Source organism: Vigna unguiculata, chromosome 6 (genome assembly GCF_004118075.2).
Source record: "Vigna unguiculata cultivar IT97K-499-35 chromosome 6, ASM411807v1, whole genome shotgun sequence".
Lineage (NCBI taxonomy): Eukaryota > Viridiplantae > Streptophyta > Magnoliopsida > Fabales > Fabaceae > Vigna > Vigna unguiculata.
Window position 1 is genome coordinate 33,706,344 of NC_040284.1, and position 13,184 is coordinate 33,719,527.

A 13,184-nucleotide genomic window follows, 5' to 3' on the forward strand; every position below is an offset into this window, starting at 1 on the left:
ATAGAGGAAAGTGTAATAAAAATAAATGTGGAGAGATAAAATAAAAATATTAAAAAAATATAATTGATTATTATTTATATTTCCAAAACATAAAGTAACGCCAAATTTTATCATTAATTACTTTTATAAATATATTCAATTATGTCTTTTTAGGTCACAAGTTTTCCATACTTTTGACGCCTCATAGCAAAAGTTTGCAATAGTCTGTCCCACATGAATTCTATTTATTCTTTTGCTTTTCATTTCCTTTTATATGAAGTAATGGGGTTTTTTAAGCCAACCTCACATTGCTATAAATAGTATTTTTTACCGGTAGTGAGTAAAAAATACTAATTCATTGTTCTCTATGATTATTAGTTCAGTAATTTTTTATTAGTACGTAATTTTTTTATTTCATGTCAACTTTTCAACTTATGAAAATTCTTAAAGATCATTTCTTTGTTTAAAGTACTTTTTATTATTATATCTTGTTAGACTTTTTTATATTAAATGGTGTATTGTATTTAAAGTAATACAAACATCAACTTTATTAATTTGACATTTACGCAGCTATAGATTTTTTCTTAATATTTAATTCCCAAAAGAAAACAAAATGTATAATGTAAACCTCGTGAATCTCGTGCCCACCCACACAAATAATAATAATAATAAGAAACTATTTATATAATAAAAGAAAGAGCAATGGTAAAACAAAAAAACCAAAAACAAAAAACATTTGGTAGAAGGAAAAATGAGTATTGGTTTCATTCATGATACATCATATTTTTTTTAAAGGTTAAATATTTGTAGAGAAATCTCAAGTAGGTCCTCCCATTTTTATTTGACTCAATTGAGTTTCTATTTTAGAAAATTCGTTACAATCATGTCCTTTTCGTTAGTAGTACAGTAACAGTGTTAACTATGTACCATGTGTCAGCACGTGATTTTTTTAATATTATTTTTTTATTTTTTAAAAAAAATATTAAAATTATTGCGTGTCAAACTGACATTGTGTCACATGGCAAAGCGAGTGTGACATGGCAGTGGCACATGTCATTATTGGATGTAAAAAGTCTCAATATAGTCCTGTATTTATTATTTTGTCTCAATTTGGTCCTAATTTTTTTAAAACTAAATTAATTTTATCCCCATACCAAATTTAATTTTCAAATAAATTTTACAATGATATTTTTATTATAATTGAAGTTTTTAACAAAATTAAATTTATTTAAATGTATATTATGCATTGTACTTTACTTAAATATTGTTTCAAATATTTATATATCAATAACTTTTAGCAAATGTTTGTATGTATGTATCTATGTATGTATGTATGTATGTATATATGTATATATGTATGGATGCATGTATGTATGTATGCATGTATGGATGCATGTATGTATGTATGCATGTATGGATGCATGTATGTATGGATGGATGGATGCATGTATGTATGTATGTATGTATGTATGTATGGATGCATGTATGTATGTATGGATGGATGCATGTATGTATGTATGGATGGATGGATGTATGTATGTTTGTATGTATGTATGTATGTATATATGTATGTATGTATGGATGCATGTATGTATGGATGTATGTATGTATGTATGTATAAATGCATGTATGTATGTATGCATGCATGTATGTATGCATGTATGGATGCATGTATGTATGTATGTATGCATGTATGTATGTATGTGTTTATGTATATGTGTTTGTATGTATGTGTGTATGTATGTATGTGTGTATATATGTGTGTATGTATGTATGTATGTACGTATGTAAAGGAGGAATTCACCCGTGGAGGGGCTTGTGTCTGATTAGCTATTTGGTGAGACAATAGTAGGGATGACAAAAACACTCGTTCTCGCGCATATCCGTGCATAAAATCTGCGATGGGTAGTTAGTACCCACATATATTTATTAACCGCGGGTAATGGGTATTTTAATATCCGCTTGTAAACAAGTCGAGAGTTCAAGTGTCGTATTATCCATACCCGTTACCTTCAAAAAAATAAAAATAAAAAATTTATATTGGATTAAATTTAATTTAATTAAAATTAAATTTAAAATTATGTTTATCAGGTTAAATTTAATTTATCTTTTATAATCTTAGTTAAAAAAAATTATAAAATGTTTTTTTAATATTCTCGAGTATGTGTGAGTTAAATAAGATTTTACAAAACAACAATATGATATGAAAAATGAAATAAGACTTCACTGAACAAATAACATAATATAAAAGGGAATGAGATCATAAAGAACTTAAAATTTTGGATGTGATTATAAAATAACATAATACGAAAAAAGATCATAAAGTCAATTAAATTAACCATATTATCGATTGATAAAGAACTTGAAATTTTGGATGTGATTATAAAATGAATAATTATATTATTTTATATTTAAAAGATACATATATGTGCTATAGTTACGCTAATATTTATAAAATGATATACAAAATTTATTTTCCATTAATTTTTATTATTTTGGTGATTGCATGTAGTGCATTAGGCATAGAACCAATTCTGCAAGGGCCCATATGTATTCGGAACAAACTATCATTAGCAAAGTAACAAAATAAAATCACTACAAAGAAAGATATGAAAAATTAAGCTTTTATTTCATACTTTCTACAACTTCTGCATCTATCCTTTCCCGTTGCATATTTATGCAATTGAAATGAATTTATATTTATATAACAAAATAGAATTCCTAACAAATTTATCCGATTTTATATAAGTTATATCAGCATTTAAAAAATATAATTTTCACCTAACTTCAGTAAATACTGAAAGCATGTTGAAAAAAATTTCAAATTTGCTATTAATTTCTCCTTACGGTCTTTCTAAGGACCCTCTAAGTTATACTAATTTTAGTATATCAAAAACACTTTTAATACACTTTAAATTAAAATATCATGTGCTGCGATTCTATGTGCCTAACACTTAGAACCTTCGTTCTCGCAGCCCTATATTCAATATTTAACTTCAATAAAATAATTAGTTAATATACTCGCTAGCTTCAATGCAAAGGCTGCTGCTTCTTATTTTCCTGGAAAAAATGCAATAACTTTCATTAAAAAAATCAATATAAGTTTATCAGCATTTTTTATAATTAACTTTTAAATTAAATTTATTCGATTAATATTACATGCAATAATCGATTTAGAATTCATCATTCAAATATTCTTCATCAATTAAATAAATTTTCAATTTTTTTAAAAACTAATCATATTTAGGACATAGTTTAATAAAACAATTAACCTATCAAGAATGGTATAATTTTGATATAAATGAAATAGTGTAAAGGTTGGCGGTTAGTTTTAACGCACCAACCCGTGTTTTCCAAAGCAACACTTTTTCTGCTCTTGCATTTGCCTCGCAACTACTCAATTCAATTCAACTCATCTCTCTATCTCTCTGTGTTTATATGTGAGTGTGTTTGCGCCATAATTGAGCACAATGTTCTTTCACTTGTTAAATGGATAATGCAATTAGAAGAATCGATGCTGCTATTCAAAGTAGCAGTGATTCAATTTTGGGAAAAGGAGAATACCGCGTCCCTGGATTTGATTCGACAGTGAACAGTGCCATAAGGAGTAGAACTTCGTCAAATTCGAAAATATTTTCTGTCAATGGATTCGGTTGGACAGTGGAGAATGCCATCAAGAGTACCACTGCACCAAATTTTCAAACACACGATAGTGTTCATAGTTTTGGTTGGGCGGTTGAGAATGCAATGAGGAGTGGGGTTGGGCCAAATCCCCCTCCTTTCCACGGTTTCACTTCGGCGGTGGATAAAGCAATTTGCAGCAAAGTTGGTGCCGAAGCCGAAGTTGAAGGCGAAACCGAAGAGTTGCCCAACAGAGAGGGGTACGCGGTGTCATGGCAGAAGGGCTACATGTTAGGGAAGGGCTCCTTCGGCACCGTCTACGAAGCCTTCACAGAGTTTGTATCTTTCTCCTCACTTTCTTACCAATTATTCTGCTTTTATAAGTCAAACACAAATTTAATGTCATCGTTTTTCAAAATTATATCACAAAATATCTGTAAATCAATTTATGCCTAAATTGATAATAAACAGAGTTTTTTTTGCGTTTAAGAAAAGGTAATTGTAAAAAGGTAAAAATGAAGATTATTATTTTTTCTAGTTATTAGTTAGATGTGATTTTATCTGCGACGGATTTAATTATGAAATTCTTCTTCGCTCGTAACTGATAAGACTTTACAAATGAGTCAAATTATTTTTATATCATCCAATTTCGTGTAAGTTGTACATAGACGATTTGGTTAGTCATCCATTTCCTACTGTTTTTGTTTTCAATGATAACACATACATTTTCTTTTCCCCAGTGATGGAAACTTTTTTGCTGTAAAGGAGGTGTCCTTGTTGGATCATAGAAGCCAGGGCAAACAGAGCATTTTCCAACTTCGGCAGGTGAGAGGAGTTGGTCTTCCCATCAAACGTCATAACATACTTTATTTTCTCATCAAACTGTCAACATATTATGTATTTTTTTCTAACCTTTACAGAAGCATTTGATTATATATGAATATTTTTGGCCTTCCATTCAGGAAATATCTCTTTTGAGTCAGTTCCGGCATGACAACATAGTTCAATATCTAGGCACAGACAAGGTATGTTGCGTTCTAGCTTGCAAGTCTATTATAATTCATGCGTTGGGCATATTTAAAAGTGGGTTTGTCTGACTTGTTTAGGGTGTTTTATCCAAACATACATTCATACCTATGATTTAACAGTCTCTCTTTGCTCCCCTGAATATGATTATGATATTTGGGAAATAATAGTTACACTTTTAGGAATGAATAATGTAAAGAATCATTATGTGCTTTTACCAAACATTTATTTGGCTGGAATTTTTGGTTCATTAAGCCTTTTGAACATTGAGGCAAATGTACAGAAGTACATGCTAATTGTTATTTACAAAGATGAATAGTCACGGGTGTCAAATGACATAGCTTTATTTTATAAATAGAAAAAAGAGGGAATCAAATAGATGCCATGGGGAGGGGTTAAAGTATTTTTCTGTTGATCAATGTATAGTGCAAGTTCATCAAATGTGTTTGTTTTGATATCTTTGAAGTTGTACGAGTCTGATTGAGTTTAAAACTGCAAACGCATATAAAAGTTGCCCCATGATGTTTTTTCTTTTAGATTGCTAAGCTTTTCTCTTCTTACTAAATCCTTCACCCTTAGCAGTTTTACAGAGTTAATACCACTCTCGTAATATTTTCATGTTTAAATGATGTAATAGATCGTCCATTAGAGTATATATATATGAATTCCTTCTGAAATATAAGGTTGATTTCTTGTACGATTACTTGTACTTTCGTCTGTACATGACTTGCTTTTGTGTCATTGTTTAGGTGATTATCCTGAACTATTTTTTGCCTGATTGTATTAAGAGTAATTGCATTTCAACTATTTTCTCTTCTCTTTATTATTATTGGTATTTACATTCCATTATTTCTCAGGATAATGATAAACTGTATATCTTCCTCGAGATTGTAACAAAAGGATCATTGGCAGTTCTCTATAAAAAGTATCATTTAATGGACTCTCAAGTTTCTGCATATACAAGGCAAATTTTAAGCGGCTTGAAGTATCTTCATGATCGTAATGTGGTTCACAGGTAACATGAGTGAGGTTTATATCTTGATGCAATTCAACTGTTGTAGCCAGTGTAAAAATTGCTTACTTGGAAACATTTTGATTTTTTCTTTTGTATCATGAAGATTCTATTGATATCCTCTCTAAACGAGTATGTAAATCACATTCTCAAATTTGGATGCAATGGTAGGAAATAGATGAGAGAGATACTTTTTAATTTACGTGAACTTGCTACATTCTAATTTTTATTTCATTCAAATTACAAGGGACATCAAGTGTGCCAATATACTGGTTGATGCAACCGGGTCCGTCAAGCTTGCAGATTTTGGTTTGGCAAAGGTACTGTAAGCAAAACTCACTTTCTGAAGTCAACATCTTTTCATACCAAATTCCAAATTCCAGATGCTAATTGCTTGCAATTGTGTTGTTGGTTCTTTTTGTTTTGTAGGTTACCAAATTAAACGATGTTAAATCAATTGGAGGCTCCCTGAACTGGATGGCCCCTGAGGTTTGTCTCTCTGCCTCTGTCGTATATGTTTGCCATAATTCCTCGAATTGGTTGTATAATTTAGTTTAGCATTTATACCAATTGTCCTCACTAGATTCACAATCACCATTTTCAATCATTTGAAGTTTCGTAATGTGCCTATAATGAGTTTGAATTGTTGGATCGTAGGTTGTTAACTTGAGGAGTGGTGGATATGGGTTAGCAGCAGATATATGGAGCTTAGGATGCACAGTGTTAGAGATGTTGACTCGTCAACCTCCTTACTACCATTTGGAAGAAGTATATCTGATTTTAAAACTCATCTTTTCTTCATCCTCTTTAAAAACTAGACAATGGTGCTAAGTACTTTTGATTTGTTACTGCAGATGCAAGTGATATTTCAAATCGGCGGTGGTGAACCTCCACCTGTTCCGGGATCGCTGTCGATAAATGCCCGAGATTTCATTCTTAAATGCTTACAAGCTGATCCAAACAAACGTCCAACTGTTGCTCAACTATTGGACCATCCATTTGTAAACTTTTGCACCACTGTTAATTATGGAGACCAATTTCAAGTACCACATTGAAGATTAATTTTTACATTGAAGATACGTATTTAGATATATTCTTTCTGTACATATTTTTATAAGAAAATAAAATGAATTTGTCCATCAATTGAAAAACAATTTAACTATATGATATGACACAAATTCTACCCATTAACTTATATGCAAAGTAAATTTTGCTTAAAGAGATTCATTTCCATTTTTCTTATACTTTTTTTTCCTAAAATTAATTTGTCAGGTTTGGCCTTAATATATATTCTAAAGTTTAAATATATATTTTGTTAAACAGTTAAAAAATATTGTTAAGAGTATAAATGGTTGAAATTTTGAAAAAATAAAAAAAAAGGTTTGATTCATATTAGATTAATGTTGTCAAATTAGAGCTATATCATGTTGATTGTCATGACACATTAGGTTGGCTCGGTCACACAAGTTAACTTAGATCTTAACTTCTTCCTTAAATTGCAAAGAGTAAAATCAAGTAAACACTAATTTAAATAAATTAAAATATTTGAAAATCAATTCTTAATTTCAAATCATTTTAAAACCTTATCATTATAAAAAATATTTAAAAATTTATGAAAAATTTTATTCTAACTAGCTTAAAAGCGGGATTATGGATTAAAAGATGAGCTTATTTAAATTTTCTCTGATCAAAAGTTTTTAAAATCAGTTATTATATTGTTATGAATAAATATTAAAAAAAAATAGTTTGAGATGATGTACAAAATAATAATTTGTTTTAGAGATAGTGTATGAAAGGTTATCTAAATAAAAGGAAAAATCTTTACTGATACCTATCTAATATTATCTTTCATTTGTCTATTTAATCAACCATCTTTTAATTTACTAATTGTTTTATTACTTAAATTATATTTTAATAATTTTAAGAAAATCTTAATGATTAATTGTTAAAACAATGTCACTATATTTTTATTTATTATAAATATTAATTACATACAAAAAACCATTTATAATGTGCAAAATACATATAAAATGATTAGATATAAGGGTAAATTTTGAAAAACAATTGATGCGAAAATACTAATAACTAAAAGTAAAAAGTAATTCAAAATTTTTTATTAATTTTTAATATAAAATAAGTGTTCAGTTCAATTTATATATATATATATATATATATATATATATATATATATATATATATATATATATATATATCAGTAACATATTATAATTAATTTCTTGAATAAACTCTTCTGATGTTTATCTAGGAGTAACCAACTCCTTTTAAGATAATTCAATATATGCTTGTAATTACAATATATAATACGATACTTAATATTTTTAAATACACAATAATTATATTTTTAATTTTTAATTTTAATAATTATTATAAATTTTAATTCAAAAAAGAAGATGAAAAAGATTGATGAAGAAGATAAATTATTATTTTTATAAGTTTGATATTAGTTGATAAAGCTTCTTAAGAATGTATCTAATATTTTGAAATATTATATTTTAATATGATAATTAATATTTTGAAATATATAATATGATAACTAATATTTTGAAATACACAAGAATTATATTTTTAATTTACATAATGGCTTAAATTTTTTAATTTTAGTAATTATTGTAAATTTTAATTCAAAACAAGATAAAAAGATTGATGGAGAAGATAAATTATTATTTTTATAAGGTAGATCTTACTGGATAAAGATTATTGGGAATATATATTATTTTGAAATATTATATTTTAATATGATAATTAATAATTTGAAATGCATAAGAATTATATTTTAAGTTTGTGTTATGATTTATTTATTTATTTATAATTATTATGAATTTTGATTCAAAATAAGATAAGAAAGATTGAGACAGAAAAAAATTATTTTTCTTATAAGAAAAATTATATTTGATAAAATAAATATTCTTGAGAAGTTAGATTTATCTCGAGTCAAACTTACTTTTAGTTGAATTGAAGTGAAACTCACATTAGATCAAATTAAATCCTTATAATATTTAGACAAATAAGTTGAACTTGTATCATGTTGATATTACAACAAGTTGAAATTCAAATAATCTGATGTTAATATATTCATAAATAAGGTTAATCTTAAATTGAATCATATTAAATTAGGTTGATTAGTCGAAAAAGTTAACTTGGATTTTAAACTTCCTCTTAAGTTGCTAATAATAAAATTTAAATAAAAATTAATTTATAATTAATGTAAAATATTTGAAAATTAATTTATAATTTTAAATATTTTATTATGTGAAAGATGTTTAAAAAATAATTAAAATATTTACCGTAAGTGGATTATAGATTATGCAGGCCAATAAAAAAAATTATTTAGATTTCTCCGACTAATAGATTTTTACATAATATTATATTGAAATAGATAAGTATTAAAAATGGTAGTTTGAGATGATATGCAAAATAATAATTTTTTTTAGAGATACTTATCCAAAATACAAGATGAAAAATCTTTGCAATAGTTATCCAATACTATATTTCATTTGCCAGTTTTATATATAGTTAATCATTCACCTTTTTAATTTACTTTTTTAATTAATTAAATTAAATTTTTATAATTTTAAGAAAATATTATTTATTAATTGTTAAAACAATGTTACTATATTTGTATTTATTATAAATATTAATTGCATACAAATAACCATAATGTGCTATGTACATATAAAATGATTTGATATAAGGGTAAATTTTGAAAAAAAAAATGCCAAAATACTAATTACTAAAGGTGAAAAGTAATTCACAATTTTTTTATTAACTTTTAATATAAAATAAATGTTGTGTTCAATTTATTATATATATATATATATATATATATATATCCATTTAAGCTAATTCAATTTATGGTTATAATTACAATATATAATATTATGATTAATATTTTCAGATACTTAATATTTTGAGATACACAAAAACTATATTTTAAATTTATGTTATAATTTAAATTTTTTAATTTTAATAATTATTATAAATTTTAATTCAAAATAAGATAAAAAGATCGATGAAGAAGATAAATTAATCTTTTTATAGGGAATATCTAACTGGATAAAAGATTTTTACGAAGTTATATAGTATTTTCAAGTTTATATTTTAATATGATAATTAATATTTTGAAATACACAAGAATTATATCTTAAATTCACATTACGATTTAACTTTTTTTTTATAATCTTAATAATTATTATGATATTTTTTTAAAAAAATAAGATGAAAAAAGATTGAGATAGGAGATAAATTAATATTTTTGATAAGAAAGATTCTATTTGATAAAGATAAAGATAAAGATTCTTCAGAAGTTAGCTATATATAATAACATGGTAACTTCAGGAGCTAAACATCCTTTGTATGCAAAGCACTTTTGATCATAGCAGCAAGTATCCTCTCATCATCGTCACTCACTACTCTAACCGTGCGAGTGCTCTTGGTACCGCATCTAACTCTTTCAATTACATGCATTATTGGTTTCTTTAATTAGTCTATGTTGAAAGTCATGCATGGCTAACGAATAAGGCGATTTTAAAGTATATAAGTAAATACAAACTTTACTTTACATTCTGGTTTTGTGAGATTAAGTTAGGCTTACAGTCGGTATTAGAGTCATGTATTAAGTCTCTCTTAACAATATTTGTCGAGATATTGTGCTTCCAAATATTAGGAGGTTTATTGTTTGTTGAACATATCATTTCATCCCCCGTCGGATCATCCATTAATATATAATTTCATTCTCCAAAGTGTTGAAATCTGACATACAAACCTCACTTTACAAACCAATTTTGTGAATTGAGTTAGGCTTAAAAGTCCACCACTTTACCGTCACTGCTGTAATAGGTGCTCTTGCTATATATCTTCTAGATGTGAATGAATGTGCTATTGGTGATTATATTATTTTGATCAGAAAAAGAATTCTATGTGTGCTATAACATTTGCTTTCTGCATTCCACCTGATTGAAAAAAGAGGAACACAGGGATTGTGTAGTTAATCAATTAGAATACGTTGTCTCCCTCTACAAATTGAATCTCAAGTAAAAAGATTCAATTTTATTATAGGATTGGTCGTGGGTTTTTGAAATTTCAGAGATGGGTAATCAGTGAAACCTGTTTTTGACACTGTCACAATTATCCTATAGTTTGTTGAGGTGATTAATATTTATTCTCTGCTGTAACAATTTTCAGGTCCTGTTGAATCATGGCCGGAGATGGTGTTGATACTTTTCCAGATTTGCTAAGTGTGTACAGAACTTCCGTTCCCAAGAACAATAGTATCTCTCAAAACTCTGTTCCAAATATTTGGAGAACTTCAAATATTATTGAGAAGCTGAAGCTGAAGCTGGTAACGAGGGTGACTAACAAAAGCAATTCTATGTCTCCTGAGGACAAAAGCAACACTCCTCAGTCAGTATTGACTCCAACATTGGAGGAAGAGGAGGAGGAGTTAAATTCACCTACTGGAGTTGATGCAACTACATCTGAAAAATCCATAGAAACCTATGGTGAAAACAATGATGACATTGTTGACAACATATCTGATATTAATGATGACATTGTTGACAACATATCTGACATTGTTTCGGAAAGTGACGATGATGATTGTTGTTCTTTAGATGACATTGACTCGGACACTGGGGAGAGAAGCCATGATGATAAGATAGTCAATGAAGATTTGGATGATTTCAATCGTCACTCCGGAGGTGATTTTTCCCTCTCATTCATGATCACATTAATTTTATTTCAGCAACAGTTTTCATTCTTTTACTCCTCTTTAATGTTTCAATTGCATGTTTTGCTGATAGATCTATGTTTCTCAGATAAGCCAAATTTGGAGTTTGAAATGAAATCATACCAAGAGATGGTTGAGAGAGAGATAAAACAAACCGATGATAGTCCTCCGAAGGAAGAACACATCAAATCACAAGTCTCTGCTGATTCTTCATGTGAATCAAGTGAGAAGTTAAATCTGGGACCAGAAGAAAACCATGTTGATAGACAGAACAAGGAGGTAAGGTTATAATGATATTTTTCATATAAATAAGATTCAGTATGCAAAATATGATTACAGTGATCTATATTTTGAATATGATTTAGAAAATCCTTCTATGATTGATCATTTTGATACTATTTTGTAGATGGACGTAGCAGAAAATAGTTTCCAGGACCAAATCCAAGTCATTGAACAAACTGTATCAGCAAAGGGAGACCAGTTTGTGAAATTTGAGGAGAAGGAGAAGGACAAGGAGATTATGCAGTTGGTGTCGGAGAGAGAGAAAATAATGAGAAATCATGAAGAGAAATGGTTGGCTCTGAAGAAGAAACAGTGGCAGGAGCTGGTTGAACTTGAGAAGGAACTAGAGAATGAACTGGCGCAGCTCACGGATAAGTACACTTCTGACATCAATTAAAAAATCACACCTCAAATCATAAGAAAAAGTTGTAAAAATTAGTTGTCTACGTATAATTATCCTTATTTCTAAAAACTAAAAGAGGAAAGTGGCTAAGGTCAAAATCATCTACTCACATTGGACAAGTTTTACTGATATCAGAATTTTGGTCTCATTTTACTCCAAAATGTAGTTTTTGTTCTTATTGTATTTGTAAAGCATTCTTTGCTTACAAGTGTCCTGTTCCTGCACAATTCTCATTCATTGATAATGTAATAATTTTTATGAACAATAAAAGGTTTATTTTGAAGATATATGCACTGTCGATAGTGAAAAAAAAAAAGAAATACGTGATAAATTTGAGTAGTCGCATAAAGTTTTGTTGACGTAATGGAACTATTATCTTCTTAATTATGAGTTATATACTAAATTCTTTACATTCTTTGAATATATTGATAAAAAACACAAGCATGTTCTCTATATAGCTTCAATGAAATATAAAGAATAAACAATTTTGTTTTCAACCAAAAAGAACAATGAAACTGAAATAAATTTTATTTTATAATTTATTTTAATATTCAATATAACTTTATATTTGTAAATATAACATACAAGTAAAAGCAAATAGCTAACATGATAATACTTTTGAATTATTTGTTATATTGTTTTAAATATAACCTTTTTACTCTTCACATTTCATTATATGTTCTATCTTTTGTATTTTTATAGAGTCTACTTAATAATTTATAAATCATTCATTATCTTTATTACTAAAAAATAATTATTACATTTTTCTACAATATCTATTAAATATTTTATTTAAAATTTAATTTAATTTCTTAATTTTAATTAACTCGAGCTTAATATATTATTTAAAATAATTATATACAATATATTTTGTTAAAAATATATATAAGTAACTTAAATATTTTTTTATCATAAAATTAATTAAATTTTTTATTTAATTTTATAAAATAAAAAAATATATTAAATTTAGTTATATTTTTATAATTTTAATTTTTAAAATCTCGCACGAGTAGAAATGCCAGTAATGAACATTGACATGAAACATAGGTCGTAAGTGTGACGGCCCAGGCCCAACAGAAAAATAAGGTCCATTATTTTACATTTTTAATATCATT

The 13,184-nt window shown here is 27.3% G+C and overlaps 2 protein-coding genes across 3 annotated transcripts; both read left to right on the plus strand.

The window, feature by feature from the left end:
• The first annotated feature begins 3,329 nt into the window (after nucleotides 1-3,329).
• LOC114187569 (mitogen-activated protein kinase kinase kinase 1-like) lies at nucleotides 3,330-6,791 on the plus strand. The gene is made up of 8 exons (XM_028075845.1): nucleotides 3,330-3,935; nucleotides 4,341-4,425; nucleotides 4,563-4,625; nucleotides 5,484-5,641; nucleotides 5,886-5,958; nucleotides 6,068-6,127; nucleotides 6,296-6,406; nucleotides 6,493-6,791. Exons 1-8 carry the CDS (start codon nucleotides 3,469-3,471, stop codon nucleotides 6,691-6,693), a joined length of 1,218 nt encoding a protein of 405 aa, XP_027931646.1. The 5' UTR covers nucleotides 3,330-3,468; the 3' UTR covers nucleotides 6,694-6,791.
• Nucleotides 6,792-10,013: 3,222 nt separating this feature from the next.
• LOC114189262 (protein SUPPRESSOR OF GENE SILENCING 3-like) lies at nucleotides 10,014-12,334 on the plus strand. 2 transcript variants are annotated; one of them, XM_028077993.1, is made up of 5 exons: nucleotides 10,014-10,091; nucleotides 10,841-11,157; nucleotides 11,269-11,355; nucleotides 11,473-11,663; nucleotides 11,791-12,334. In XM_028077993.1, exons 2-5 carry the CDS (start codon nucleotides 10,854-10,856, stop codon nucleotides 12,061-12,063), a joined length of 855 nt encoding a protein of 284 aa, XP_027933794.1. In that variant the 5' UTR covers nucleotides 10,014-10,091; nucleotides 10,841-10,853; the 3' UTR covers nucleotides 12,064-12,334. The 2 variants fall into 2 exon arrangements, with proteins under 2 accessions (XP_027933794.1, XP_027933793.1); XM_028077992.1 differs by having other exon boundaries at nucleotides 10,841-11,355.
• The last annotated feature ends 850 nt before the right edge of the window (nucleotides 12,335-13,184 follow it).